This window comes from Vipera ursinii, assembly GCF_947247035.1.
Source record: "Vipera ursinii genome assembly, chromosome: Z".
NCBI lineage: Eukaryota > Metazoa > Chordata > Lepidosauria > Squamata > Viperidae > Vipera > Vipera ursinii.
The window spans coordinates 18,228,169-18,243,181 of NC_139517.1; the positions used below are offsets into that span (position 1 = coordinate 18,228,169).

At 42.1% G+C, this 15,013-nt stretch overlaps 1 protein-coding gene across 1 annotated transcript; it reads right to left on the reverse strand.

Annotated features, from left to right (window-relative positions):
• Positions 1 to 2,147: 2,147 nt before the first annotated feature.
• Positions 2,148 to 14,099, reverse strand: LOC310648665 (galanin peptides-like). Its single transcript, XM_083376641.1, has 5 exons — positions 13,496 to 14,099; positions 11,111 to 11,165; positions 5,949 to 6,074; positions 5,786 to 5,860; positions 2,148 to 2,377 (listed from the first exon to the last, which is right to left on the reverse strand). The coding sequence occupies exons 1-5, from the start codon at positions 13,574 to 13,576 to the stop codon at positions 2,319 to 2,321; spliced, it is 396 nt and encodes a 131-aa protein (XP_083232767.1). The 5' UTR covers positions 13,577 to 14,099; the 3' UTR covers positions 2,148 to 2,318.
• Positions 14,100 to 15,013: the final 914 nt, after the last annotated feature.

A 15,013-nucleotide genomic window follows, 5' to 3' on the forward strand; every position in this document is an offset into this window, starting at 1 on the left:
TTTGTAAATCCAGCCACTGAGATTTATCAACTGCTACTTATGCATGAGCACAATGTGTGAATTTAGCCAATAGTGGTTCATTCAGTAAAACATGGTTAGATGAATCAGGACTTGGTCTAGGAATAGCAAGAAGGATTTTGGCAGAGGCTTAATTCAAATTATACCCTTCATGGATTGCAGAGCATGTCATATGTGTGAATGGTGGGCCTGTAAATTGCTTTATTGGCTTGAGACTTTCAATACCTGTCCTAATAAAATATGAGATTTGTTTGCTTTATATTTTTTTGGGTGGGAACATTTGTGGAAAATATGAACAGAACAGCAGCGCTTTACAGAGAAAGTCTGAAGAAGACTCTGGTTATCACCATACTGTCAATATTTAAATATAGGTAGTCCTTGACTTTCAACACTTTGTTTAGTGACCGTTGGAAGTTACAACGGCACTCTAAAAAGTGACTTGTGACCGTTTTTCACACTTATGACCGTTGCAGCATCCCCATGGTCATGTGATCAAAATTCAGACGCTTCTCCAACTGGTTCATATTTATGACAGTTGCAGTGTCCTGGGATCATGCGATCCCCTTTTGCGACCTTCTGACAAGGAAAGTCAATGGGGAAGCCAGATTTACTTAACAACCTTGTGACTAACTTAACAACCGCAGTCATTCACTTTAATAACTGTGGCAAGAAAGAACATAAAATGTGGCAAAATTCACATAACAGCTGTCTCGCTTAACAACAGGAATTTTGGGTCCAACTGTGGTCATAAATCAAGGACTATCTGTAGTAATATCTTTCTCCTTAGAAACACACCATTTTTAATTTTAGGTGCAGTAAAAGAGCTCATCTGAGCTACTTCATTGCTCCTGTCTGGCTTCTCCTGACAGCAAAAACTGTGAAACCAACCTGAACATGCTCATCGTACAGTTTGTTTAGCATTATATACAAACAGGAATCCTGGAGTCTAGCTTTTCCCCAAGGTTTGCTTGTGGCTTATGACACTGGTTTAATTAGAAACAAGCCAGAATTTCCAATAGACCCCCTAATACTGAATAAGCTGTAGGCTGAACTATCTGGTTTCATTAGCTTATTCTATTCACCCTAATACTGTCTATTCACAATTAGTATCATAATGTAATATCTGAACACTGCCCTGCTATCTTTCAAATACTATTTACTGATAATTCCTTGTATTTTTGCCATTTCTATTAGTTTTATGATCACCCTACCACACACATAATTCCTGAACTATAATTTATATGAATGACAAGGGATTTTTTACCAAAACACTACAGTGTAGACCAGGGGTGTCAAACTCGCCGTGTCACATCATGTGTCGTGATGTATCGCAACTTTTTTCCCCTTGCCAGAGCTGGGGTGGGTGCAACTTCCGCGTGACACATCCGTCCTGCGGGCCAGCAATTTGACTCCCCTGGTGTAGACTGTCTTTTCAGAGTCAATCAGTTATCTCTCTCCTTGACAATCTATCATTTACAGCAGTGGTTCTCAACTTCAGGAATTCTGGCTGGGGGATTCTGGGAATTGAAGTCCACATATCTTAAAGTTCCCAAGGTTGAGAAACACTGGCCTACCGCATTAATGCAATGCACTTGCCAATTTTCTCATGAAGGGGAGAGACAGCATCTGCAAATTATTTCTGCTGAACCAAACTCAGATTTAATCTGAGTCCACTCACACTGCAACAGCACTGGCCAAACAGACCCATACTGGAAGCAAGTTAAGTTAGAAGAGAGAATTTATTCAGTTAGCAGTTTACACAGCCTTTTCCTTATGTGAATCGTGATACACAAATGTTGCCCATGCTGACTGGGGAATTCTGGGAGTTGAAGTCCACACATCTTAAAGTCGCTAAGGTTGGGAAATATTCTTCTACAGGCACCTTCATCATGCTCTAGACCCCAATTTGTGACCTTCTCATAAAGGTACAACAACACAGATCCCAAAGAAGTGTGCCAATGTCTGTTAAAAACACGAAGCTATAAGGATAAGAAGAGATGAAAGTACAGTATTGTTGCGTATCCTGTAATTGTTTTCATTGGGGAAAAGAATAAGAATGTCCCCAAGAAGGAGGAGGATGGGGGCCGTGCAAGAGAATGAACTACAGAGTAAATGGCAGCTTTAGGTAAAGGGTGACCAGGAGGATTAGCTAGATTAGAAGTGGATTCTTTTGAGCAAATTGCTGAATAGATGAGCAGCGGGCAAAACACAACAAAGGATCTGATCAACACCTGCATGTGTGAAACAAGGAAGGAACGGCAATGCTACAAGCAGCTCTAGAAGGGGCAGGCTGAAGAACACTACTGTTGCATCGATTCTTCTGACATCTGGAAAGGCAGGCGTCCAATCACTCTTTGATCTAAAAAAGAAAAAGCACATTTTGAGGTTTTAACTCAATCCTGCCCACGTAACACCCAACTGTCTTTGATTCTTAATATCCCATGCTATAACAAATCTAACATAGATTCCCTCTGTCTGGAATCAATGTCTATAGGTAAAATAATCAAAACATATTGTGAACGTATTATAAAGCTCTATTATATATACATACAATGATACAATATATATATTGTATACACACACACATTTTTAAGAAGTACGTTAATAGTTTATTCCATTTTCTTTTATTATCCTGCCTTTATTTTTTTTATAAATAATTCAAGGCAGTCAACATACTTAATACTCCTTCCTACACCTATTTTCCTCACAACAACATTCCTGTGAGGTGGGTTAGGCTGAGAGAGCGTGACTGGAGCAAAGTCACCCAGCCAGCTTTCATGCCTAAAATGAGACTAGAACTCACCATCTCCTGCTTTGTAGCCTGGTGCCTTCACCCCTAGATCAAACTGGCTCTCCTTTCTCCGTGTTATTATGTAATCTTATGATAATCCTTTTATTTTATTTAAAACAAAGATATATCTAGAAAAATGTATTATCTATAAACAAACAGATAATTACCGAGGTTGAACAACTATTACCCAATATGACTTTAGTAAAGGTTCCAGAATATAGTATTTGTATCATATCAAAAAGAAATACACTTTTTGGAGTTTAGTTCCAAAATATCTATATTATTGTTTATGTGGCTTAAAAAGAAAAGAAAAGAAAAAAAGAAAAGAAAGAAAAAAAGAAAAGAAAAGAAAAGAAAAGAAAAGAAAAGAAAAGAAAATATCCTAGAAATAATATAGATAAATGTTTCATTTTTCTGGTTGCTTTTCACATCATATACTGTAAATCTTTTGCCTTTTTTATTTTCAAACTTCCTGGCTTTTTTACTCCAACTGACAGCAGTGCCCATTGATGCAAGTTTTAAAAACCATGCTCTAAATACTTCCTAGTTCTGTAAATTGTAATATATATGTGAAGCCAATCTTGCTTAAATTTAGTTAAATATCTGATATATAGATATGGCATGAGGCTCTAAGACTGGAAGTTTTTAAGAATAGATTGGACAACCGTTTGTCTGAAATGGTACAGGGCAGGGGTCTTCAAACTCGGCCCTTTTATGACTCATGGACTTCAACTCCCAGAATTCCTCAGCCAGGTACGCTGGCTGAGGAATTCTGGGAGTTGAAGTCCATGAGTCATAAAAGGGCCGAGTTTGAAGACCCCTGGTATAGCGTTTCCTGCTTGAGCCGGGGGTTGGACTAGAAGACCTCCAAGGTCCCTTCCAACTCTGTTATTGTTATTCTGTTATTTATATTCACAGCTGTGAACATGTGTCTTAATAAATTACAGTATTTTATATGCTCTGGAATTATATCTAACGAAGTAAACTGTGGTTTCATTTCAAATTTGATCCCAAAAATTCTCTGGATAATGCCATGTACACATTATGAGGTCTCTTACCTAGAACACAATATTTTCCTAAAGATTTAACTCAGAGGCCCATGCTTATGAGAGTTCCTAAGCATTATAAAGATATTAATTCATCCCCACTGCAGTTTTCTTCTTCTCTACTTGTCACTGCTTTTTTTCTTTAAAAAATGGTGCCGGAACTCACACATGTCATACAACCCGCCTTGCCTACCCTACAAGATTCCATCCAAAAAAAGGTGCCGGAACTCCATTCTGGGCGTTCTATGACAAAAAAAGCCCTGCTACTTGTTATTCTTCATGGGCTAGAAAGTGGAAAGCAGCCTAATACTGAAATAAAACAGAATTGTTCTTGACTTTTATTCTTCAGAGTTTTAGAGCACTTTAGCCTGCTCTGTCCTTGTGACTTGTCTGCAAAATAGCTGATAAATAGCGTCATATCAGCTGTACTATTTTGGGGACACAGGTTTATAGACATGGGTTTAATGCTCTTTCGAAAGAGAACTAAATTTGTCTTCAGGTCCGCTAGAAGAGAACATGTGTAGCTCAGGGTTGAACTGCGGGGTGCTTGGTGCTCTCTGAGCTTGGTAGTTTTCTTGAAGACATTTCACCACCACCCTAAGTAACATCATCAGTGCTAGAAGGCAGTGGGCTGTGCCGATATTTTTATATATTCGTCCCTTGCCCTGTCGGTGCTGGTGGGAGTGTTCTTGGTAATTCCCTGCTTAGGTTGTTGTTTACTACCGGCATTACTTTGTTTGTCTGCCTTGGTGGTTCCTTGACTGGGGGATTGTTCACTTGATTGCTGGTCTAGTCAGATCGTACGTGTGGAGGATACACGTTATAAAAGCAACCAGCATGTTCCTTCCTGCTCACGCCATATTCTTCCTCCATGGTTGTGTCCTCTCAGCCAGGCTAACAGAGGGAGCAGGGCTTCGGATGAAGCCAGAAATGAACAATAAGCAAGCTTTGCTTTCAGCTAATCCTGCAAGGAAATGTCAGTGCTAGCCCTGAGACACTCTGATCAGCGGCATCCAATCCTCGACTACCACTGAGCGCCAAATTCCTGTTGTTATGTAAGAAAACTGTTCAGTGAATTTTGTCCAATTTTGCGACCTTCGTTGCAACAGTTGTTAAGTGAATCACTGCCGTTGTTAAATTAGTAACATGGTTATGAGGTGAATCTGTCTTCCCCCATTAACTGGGCTTGCCAGAGGGTCGCAAAAGCTGATCACATGACCCTGGGGCACTGCAATCGTCATAAGTATGAGTCAGTTGCCAAGCCTCTTGGTTTTGATCCCATGGCCATGGGGATGCTGAAAAGGTTGTTAAGTGAGAAAAATGGTCATAAGTCACTTTTTTCCACTGCTGTTGTAACTTCGAACGGTCACTAAATGAACCGTTGTAAGTTGAAGACTACCTGTACACCAAATATCATCAACACCTCCAAGTGATAAAAACAGTAAAGAATGGGCCCATATAAAATCCCTTATCTATATTAAAAAAAAAAACAGATGTAGCATTTTTTCATAAGAGTATTGTATATTTCAGGGGTCTTCAAACTTGGCCCTTTTATGACTTGTAGACTTCAACTCCCAGCTGGCTGAGGAATTCTGGGAGTTGAAGTCCACATGTCATAAAAGGGCCAAGTTTGAAGACCCCCCTGGTGTGTGTGTGTGTGTGTGTGTGTGTGTGTGTGTGTGTGTAGGAAGTCTTTTAGAAAACATCAGTCAAATATTATACAGCCAGATGCTCTGTGGAAGCAACATTTCCACTCTCTTCTGCAAGTCAAAACAACCACGGAGAATTGGAGGCAAAGGCCACAGGGGGTCCTGGACTTACAACCACAGCTGGGGCCGGAATGCCCATTGCTAGGCAAGGCCATTGTCAGATGAGTTTGCACCCCCCCCACACCTCCTCCTTTCTGAAGACCCCCGTGGTGTGCTCTCACCTCGGAGATTCAGGTAGGAGAGAAAATCCATCAGCGTCTGGAGGATGCCGTAGTCCGAAGGTTGCAGAACAGGTGCTGAAAGAGGGAAGAAACGGCATGAAGGGCTAACTAAGTAACGGAAAATACCGGGAGAGCTCAGAGAAGCCAGCTAGAGGGCGCTCACCCAAAGACTCCTGACCCACAGAATACAAGTCCTCGGCTGCATCTCGCTTCCCAGCCAAGGCTCCTTTATCAGGCAACGTCTGGTGGGCATCTGCTTTGGAGAGAGGAGAGTGGGAGGGAAGAAGTGCTGCAGGTTACATGGAAAAAAAGAGAGATGGTTTACACCGGGGCTCATAAACCAGGAGCCCCTTATCCACCAAATGGCCTGGTGACCTTTTATAATCACGCCCCCTGCCGGGCAGCCACCGAGGAATTTGGTGAACAGGAAGTGCATCGGGAGACTTCCCGATGAAGCTTTCACGGGCAGTTCTCGACTTACGAGCCGCAACTGGGCCCCAGATTTCTGTTGCTAAGTGAAACGTTCATTAAGTGAATTTTGCCAGACCTTTCTGGCCACAGTTGTTAAGCACAATTGTCAATACAATTGTTGAGGCTCGGTGAATCTGGCTTCTCCATTGACTTGGCTTGTCGCAAGAGGGGATCCCATGACACACACACCCCTCGGGACAGTGCAACCGTTGCAAATATGAGTCAGTGGCCAAGTGTTTGAATTTTGATCGCAGGGGATGCTGCAACCATTGTAAGTGTGAAAAGCGGTCATAAGTCTATTTTTTCCCAGTGCTGTTGTAACTTTGAATGGTCACTAAACGCTGTAAGTCAAGGACTCCCTGTTTCATGCAACTTTCCTTCATTCACAGAAATGAGACAGAGACGTTTCCCATCTCATATTTCAGTAATAAATCTTAGCATTAGTAATGCCAGGAAGCCTCTGTGTGGAAGCACCGTATTTCTTAGGAGGAAGATGCCATCATCATCTCCTCATAGTTTTCTTTTTCATCAAGGAGCCACAAGCGAAGTAATACAGATAGTCTCTGACTTACGACCACAACTGGGATCAGAATTTCCATTGCTAAGCAAGTCAGTTCTTACGTGAGTCATCCCCAATTTTATAATCATTTTGTCGTGGTGGTTAAGTGAATCGCACCATCCTTAAGTGAATCCCATTTCCCCCATTGACTTTGCTTGCTGGAAAGCCAGCTAGAAAGTCAGCAATGATTATCGCATGACCCCAGGATGCTGTGTATTGTTGTAAATACATGCTGCTTTGCCAAGTGTCCAAATTTTGATATTTGTGACAAATGGGGATCCTGAGATAGTCATAAATGCGAGGACAGGTCATATGTAGCTTTCTTCAGTGCCACTGTAACTTTGAACAGCGTATTTTAACTGTCTGAAAGTGTTTACTTTTTGTAACATTTTCTTAGATTATAGGATAAAATAAAGGTAAAGGTTCCCCCGCACATGCGTGCTAGTCGTTTCCGACTCTAGGGGCCGGTGCTCATCTCCGTTTCAAAGCCGAAGAGCCAGCGCTTGTCCGAGGACGTCTCCGTGGTCTTGCGGCCGGCATGACTAGACGCCAAAGGAGCACGGAGCGCTGTTACCTTCCCACCGTAGTGGTCGCTATTTTTCTACTTGCGTTTTTACGTGCTTTCGAACTGCTAGGTTGGCAGAAGCTGGGACGAGTAACAGGCGCTCACTCTGCTACGCGGCACTCGGGATTCGACCCGCCAAACTGCCGACCTTATCAACAAGCTCAGCGTCCTAACCCACTGAGCCACCGCGTCCCTTCTAGGATAAAATACAAAAATACAAAAGCAAATAGTAGGACACAGTGGGGAGGGAAAAGGGAAAGAAAAGTGAGGAGGAGAAGGGAAAAAGAAAAGAAAAGGCACTGACTTCCGACTTCCTCCGTTGCAGTAGAATGAAGCATTAATGTCGAACTTCAACTCTTTACTTTTCCATAATGGTATAAACTAGCCTTTTCTATCAAACTAATTAGTAAAACCCAAAATCAAACTTTTGTGTTTTTTTTTCACCTCAAGCACAAAATCTAGTAGCAGTCTCCATGTGGAAAGAAAAGTACTTACATTCTTTTCTTTAATCAAAACAGTCAATTTAGCCATCTCTGCCAACCCCATCAGCTTCTGTAGCCATTTCGTCCACAGTGGGAATCAAAATGTCCTTCCATTTTTGGGCGTACAATAGTCTTGCTGCCATTGACATATATAAGATCAAAGTTCCAATTTTTTTCCCTCAAGTTTTTTCCATTAAGCCCAGAAGAAAAGTTTCTGGTGTCATCTTTATCTTTACTTTTAAGAATTTTCTTTATTAGGATATGAATCCTAAAAGCGATTATTTTTCAAGCATGATTGTTGTCATACTTCTCCTTAGCAAGATTTATTGAGCTACACAAGATGGGGTTACATGAGTTCCAGCAGCTGAACTATTTTCTATTTAGAACACATAAATCCCCTGTACATCAAAAGCCTTTTAATTTTCTTTCCAAGAGTCTTTTTATGAACCAGTAGGGAGGGAGCTTTCTCCAGTGATGACAGAGAAGCTAGAGGCTGGCCGTTTACATACAATAATGGTTTACAGGTAGTCCTTATAACCATTAGCTTAGTGACTGCTCAAAGTTACTTATAACTTACAAGCAGTCTTTGTGCTTACAACTCTCACAGCTCCCCATGGTCACATGATTATCCAGGCATTTGGCAACTGGCATGTAATTTCAATAAAGCATCGCAGGATCATGTGATCACCATTTGCAGCCTTCCCAGCTAGCTTCTGACAAGCAAAGTCAATTGGGGAAAGCTGGATTGGTTTAACGGCTGGCTTATTTGCTTAACAACTACAGTGATTGACTCAATGATTATAGGGGGGGGAAAGGTCGTAAAACCGGGCAAAAGTCACTTAACAACCACTTTGCTTAGCAATGGAAATTCTGATCCCAACCGCAGTCATAAGTTGAGGATTACCTGTACTGAATCTCTCTCTACATGGGGCTGCACATGAGGACTACTCGGAGGCTCCAACTGGTACAGAATGCAGCCGCGAGAGTTGTGTTGGGAGTCTCCCGATACTCCCATGTTACACCTCTGCTCCGTGAGCTGCATTGGCTCCCAGTTGTCTTCCGAGTGAGATTCAAGGTTCTGGTAATGGTTTTCAAGGCCCTACATGGCATGGGTCCAGAGTACCTTAGGGATTACCTGCTGCCGGCGTCAACTTCCCTCCGCCCTGTGCGTTCCCACAGAGAGGGCCTCCTCAGGGTGCCACCGGTCAGAGAATGTCATCTGGTGGCCCCCAGGGGGAGGTCCTTCTCTGTGGGCACCCCGGATTTATGGAATTGGTTGTCGGTTGAGCTCCGGATGGCGCCCGACCTTCGCTCCTTCCGACGCGATCTGAAGACTTATTTATTCGAACAAGCTGGCCTGGCCTGATGGGGGATGGGTTGGGATTTTATTGTTGTTTTAAATATATTTACTTATTGTTGTAGCTTGGGCATTTGATTTAATTCTTTTTTAACTTTTGTATTTTTGTACTTTTATATGTTTGCCCTGTTCACCGCCCTGAGTCCTTCGGGAGAAGAGCGGTATACAAATAAAATTATTATTATTATTATTATTATTATTATTATTATTATTATTATTATTATTATTATTATTATTATTATTATTATTATTATTATTATCATCACTCTAAGGAACCAGTTATAACAGCCAGATTGGGTTTCAGTAGATGTACAGGTGCTAGGTTGTTGCTCTGATCCCCTGCGATGTTTTTTATAATAACTTTATTAATTCTTATATTATTACAGTTAAACAGATAAAACTAATAAAACTTCAAAAAAAAGAATAAAAGGAAGAAATAGAAATGACAGAAAAATAGAAAGAACATATAGGAAAGAAGGAAAAAATAATAATGTGATAAAGAAGAAGTATGTAGAGACATTACTTTCCCCTTTGTCACAAGTATAAAGTTTTAGCAACTTATCACCTTCTCTTAAAGCAGGGGTCTTCAAACTTGGCCATTTTATGACTTGTGGACTTTGACTCCCAGAATTCCTCAGCCAGTGTGCCTGGCTGAGGAATTCTGGGAGTTGAAGTCCACAAGTCATAAAAGGGCCACGCTTGAAGACCCCTATCTTAAAGTATAACAAACAATCTTTCCTTCCTGTATTTCCTTTTTATCAACAAAAAGATCCTTAAAACTTCATCATTCAGTCCTGGTAAGCAAAAGTCCATTAAAGGTTACCAGAAATAATAACACCGATCACCTGCTGCTCTTTAGTTTAAGTTTAAGTTTAAGTTTATTGAATTTATATACCGCCCTTTTCCCATAGGACTCAGCGTGGTTTACAAAGTATTTAAAAACGTCAATACAATACAAAAGTTAAAAACAGTTAAAATAATTAAATTTGATCCCTGAAAAATATAAAACCCCATTTAAAATCTCTCAGCCTGGGCCAAAAAGCTCAAAAAGCCAGGTCTTCAGGTTCCGGCGGAATGACTGAAGGTCGGGGGCAGTCCTAAGCTCCATGGGCAGCTGGTTCCAAAGGGCAGGCGCACCCACTGAGAAGGCCCTCCCCCTGGGTGTTATCCGCCGGCAGTCTTTTACCGCCGGCACCCTGAGAAGGCCCTCCATGTGGGAGCGCACAGGACGAAGGGAACTTGATGCCGGCAGCAGGTGTTCCCTCAAATATCCCGGACCCAAGCCATTTAGGTCATCACCAGCACCTTGAATCTCACCCGGAGGGCAGGAAGCCAATGCAGCTCGCAGAGTAGAGGTGTTACATGGGAGTATCGGGAAAACCCCATCACAACTCACGCAGCAGCATTCTGCACCAGCTGAAGCCTGGTGCAGGGAGTTATCAGGAGCCCCATCCTTAGATGCTGATAGTACAATGCTACACATATTTCCTTAGAACAGTGTTTCTCGTCCATAACGCCTTTAGTGAGAGTTATTAAGCAATGGGGCAGCTTGCCTCCTGGAGTTGTGGGTGCTCCATCACTGGAGGTTTTCAACAAAAGAGTGGTAAACCATTTGTCCGAGATGGTATGAGGACCCCTGCCTTGAACAAGGGGTTAGATAAGAAATTCTCTCTGTCCCTTCCAGCCTTATGATTCTATGATTATGATTCAGTGCTGGCTAAGGGAATTCTGGGAGTTGAAGTCCATACATCTTAAAAGGTATTGAGGTTGAGGAACACTGTCTTAGGAAGAAATGTCATTAGGTTCAGTAGAACTTCTTCCCCTGTGACCTTAAAGCAGCTTTCACTTTAACCCTGTTTTCTCCTGTCTGTGAAATTCTGAATCAACTTACGGGGTCCCAGCAGGTATCCAGCACTGTTCAGGGTCCAACCACGTTTGTCTTTAGGCTACAGAAGGAACAGTAAGAAAGGTGATGTTGATGTAAATTTGTATTTGCCTCATCTGGGTTATAATTCTGTCCCTCCTCCACAAAAGTCAAATTAAAATTTTACAAAATTTAAAACAGTCCCTAGTCCAGTGTTTCTCAACCTTGGGAAGCTTAATCTGTGTGGTCTTCAACTCCCAGAATCCACCAGCCAGCAAAACTTGCCACGGTGGAGAAACACTGTCCTAGTCTAATACAGGAATTTAAATTCTCGTGAATAATAGAGTTTAACTGATGAGAATTTGTTTTTTAAAAAAATAATGTTCTTAGTGACTAGCTGGAAGCAAGTCCAGATGAAATATTAAGTAGCATGATAAACCAATACACCTAATATTTAAATCAAAACCTTCTCAACGATTACATCCCACATCAATTTTTAGACTAGGAGAAAGGAGCAGGAATTTAAGAGGACAAAACCCATGATTCAGAGAGCCACATTTCCCATTCAAAATAATATTTTTTTTAAAAAAAGGGATCTGCAAAATGTCACTTCAAAGGAATGAAAAAGGGAAACTCATCCTCAGAAGGGAGAAAAAATTGCACTGTTCTGTTTCTTTTTGTTCAATACCTTCCAGGTCTGAGAGAAAAATGGAAGATACCAAGAAAAGAACTACAAGTTCTATCATCTGAACCAAGTAAAATGTTGCTTTCTAAGACCTTAGTAAGACCACATCTGGAATACTGCATCCAGTTTTGGTCACCTCGTTATAAAAAAAAAAGATGCTAAGACAGGGGTCTTTCTTCAAATTTGGCCCTTTTATGACTTGTGGACTTTAACTCCCAGAATTCCTCAGCCAGCCAAGCTGAGTTGAAGTCCACAAGTCATAAAAGAGCCAAGTTTGAAGACCCCTGTGCTAAGACTTTGGAAAGAGTGCAGAGAGGAGCAACAAAAATGATTAGAGGGCTGGAGGTTAAAACATATAAAGAATGGTTGCAGGAACTGGGTATGTCCAATCCAGTAAAAAAAAAGAACTAGGAGTGACATGATAGCAGTGTTCCAATATCTGAGTGGCTGTCACAAAGAAGAGAGGGTCAACCTGTTCTCCAAAGCACCTGAAGGCAGGACAAGAAGCAAATGATTGAAACTAATGAAGGAGAGAAGTAACCTAGAACTAAGGAGAAATGTCCCAACATGAGAACAATTAACCAGTGGAACGGCTTGCCTCCAGAAGTTGTGGGTGCTCCATCACTGGAGGCTTTTATTAAGAAGAGAGTGGACAGCCACTTGTCTGAAATGGTAGGGTCTCCTTCTTGAACAGGGGGTTGGTTTGGAAGACCTCCAAGGTCCCTTCCAATTCTATTTTTCTATCTCTTGTATTCTCTCCTTTCTGAAATGTTCTTTTAATGACAAAATGGTGTTCACATGCTCTGAATGGTATTTTCCCAGAGTGATATACTGTATTGTAGGCTAGGTAGCCATGAAACATATCTATGGTTTGCTCTGAGGAAGAGCCTCTCAAAAAGGCCATGGAATTAGGGAGGTATGAAAATCTGCCCACACCCAAGCAGCTAGTAAGGAACTGAGACAGAATATTCCTTGTGGGCTGCTACCACCATGTTTTTCCGGTTGGCTAAGTCTTGTGTGAATCACAAGAAATCAGACCCCATTTTTCTCTTCAGCAATTGGATGGAAATGCCACCATAGTACAAATATTCTTGGTGCAGATGATCCTCCATAATTAATCATAGCAAAGGTAAAGGTAAAGGTTCCCCCGCACATGCGTGCTAGTCGTTTCCAACTCTAGGGGCCGGTGCTCATCTCCATTTCAAAGACGAAGAGCCAGCGCTTGTCCGAGGACGTCTCCATGGTCATGTGGCCGGCATGACTAGACGCCAAAGGCGCACGGAACGCTGTTACCTTCCCACCGTAGTGGTCCCTATTTTTCTACTTGCATTTGTATGTGCTTTCGAACTGCTAGGTTGGCAGAAGCTGGGACGAGTAACAGGCGCTCACTCTGTTACGCAGCACTCGGGATTCGACCCGCCAAACTGCTGACCATCTGATCGACAAGCTCAGCGTCCTAACCCACTGAGCCACTGCATTTGCCCCTAATTAATCATACATATGCTTTAAAAAACCCATACATATAATACCTATGCTTTTTTTTAAAAAAATACCCACCACCATGGAGCATTCACACCTGAAATCCACAATCTGAAATCTGGTCGTCCACAGTGCAACCACCACCTTTACCATCTTCTTCCTTCCGGATGTGAAAGCCAGACCCGGGTACTGTATTTCTCCCCCCAGTAAATTGACAAAATAGATTTGGAAGATCTGATACAACTCACCACAAACGCAACTCCAAAACAGTCCCCAAGCAGCGCACAGAAGAGCAAAGAAAAGCAAGAGACATACCAAGAAATCCTCATCTAGAGAGAAGCAAAGAAAGAGGAGCAAAGAAAAGATGTTGCTTTCCAATCACATTTATTTATTTATATTTATATACCGCCCCTCTCCGAAGGGACTCGGGGCGGTGTACAGGGCAATTAAAACACTATAAACAACACATAATATATAAAAATTAAAATTAAATTAAATCAAATAGCCCTAAACAATAAACACATTCTAAAATTAAAAAAAAATTAAATTAAAATCTAAAATCCCAGTCCCTCAGTCCAGGCCGACAAGTTCAAATAGCCAAGTTTTCAGGTCGCGGTGAAACGAGCGAAGGTCGGGAGCCATCCGGAGCTCAACCGGAAGCTGGTTCCACAATTCCGGCGCGCCCACAGAGAATGCTCTCCCCCTGGGGGCCACCAGTCGACATTCCCTGACCGATGGCACCCTGAGGAGGCCCTCTCTGTGGAAGCGCACAGGGCGATGGGAAGTTAACGCCGGCAAAAAGTACTCCCATAAATAACCCGGACCCATGCCATTTAGGGCTTTATAGGTCATCACCAGCACCTTGAATCTCACCCAGAAGACAACTGGAAGCCAATGCAGCTCGCGGAGCAGAGGTGTTACATGGGAGTATCGGGAGACCCCCATCACAACTCGTGCGGCCGCATTCTGCACCAGCTGCAGCTTCCGAGTGGTATTCAAGGGCAGTCCCATGTAGAGAGCGTTGCAGTAGTCTATCCGAGAGGTCACGAGCGCATGAGTGACTGTGCGTAGGGCATCTCGGTACAAATAGGGCCGCAACTGGTGCACCAGGCGAACCTGGTTTTGCTAATAAATTTTTCCTTTGTAGGAAAATGGGATTACAATGATCTTCTTTGGTTTGGCTATCATCTCTGACATTTAAAAGGTAGCAGTTTTTTATTATTATTATTTTGATAAATAAGCATGCAACAACTTATCTGAAATTATATTGCCACTATGGTTGATAATATACACATGTTAAACCAAAGTTTAATTCAGCTATGATCTATCTGTTGCGTAGAACAGGGGTCCCCAACCCCCAGTCCGTGGACCGGTACCAATCCGTGGCATGCCAGCAACCGGTCCGCACAAATAAGCAAAGCCCCATCTGTGGGATGCAGGCAGCACACAAAACCACGCACTCTCTGGTCCATGAAAAAACTTTTGTCCATGGAACCGGTCCCTGGTGCCCAAAAGGTTGGGGACCTCTGGCATAGACTATGTTTTATTTAGTAAACCGTGATTAAGCAAACTTTGGCTTAGTGTGCTGTGTGAACTCTATAACAAAATAATATCTTTTTTTCTGTGCCTCTCCAGTCATTTACTATAGCTCTACAAGCATTCTGAATTATACTTCTTATAACCTACAACCACATCAGATGCTAGAAGACATGGAAATTGTAGTTCCATTAAGGGTACCTTATCAAGTTGCCAAAACCCCAGATGAT

Coding starts and splice junctions, on each gene's coding strand:
- LOC310648665 (XM_083376641.1), bottom strand. CDS start 13,576: ATGAGGATTTCTTGGTATGTCTCTTGCTTTTCTTTGCTCTTCTGTGCG. Junction 11,166..13,495: donor GTTTTGGAGTTGCGTTTGTG/GTGAGTTGTATC, acceptor TTCCTTCTGTAG/CCTAAAGACAAACGTGGTTG. Junction 5,861..5,948: donor TGTGGGTCAGGAGTCTTTGG/GTGAGCGCCCTC, acceptor TCCCTCTTTCAG/CACCTGTTCTGCAACCTTCG.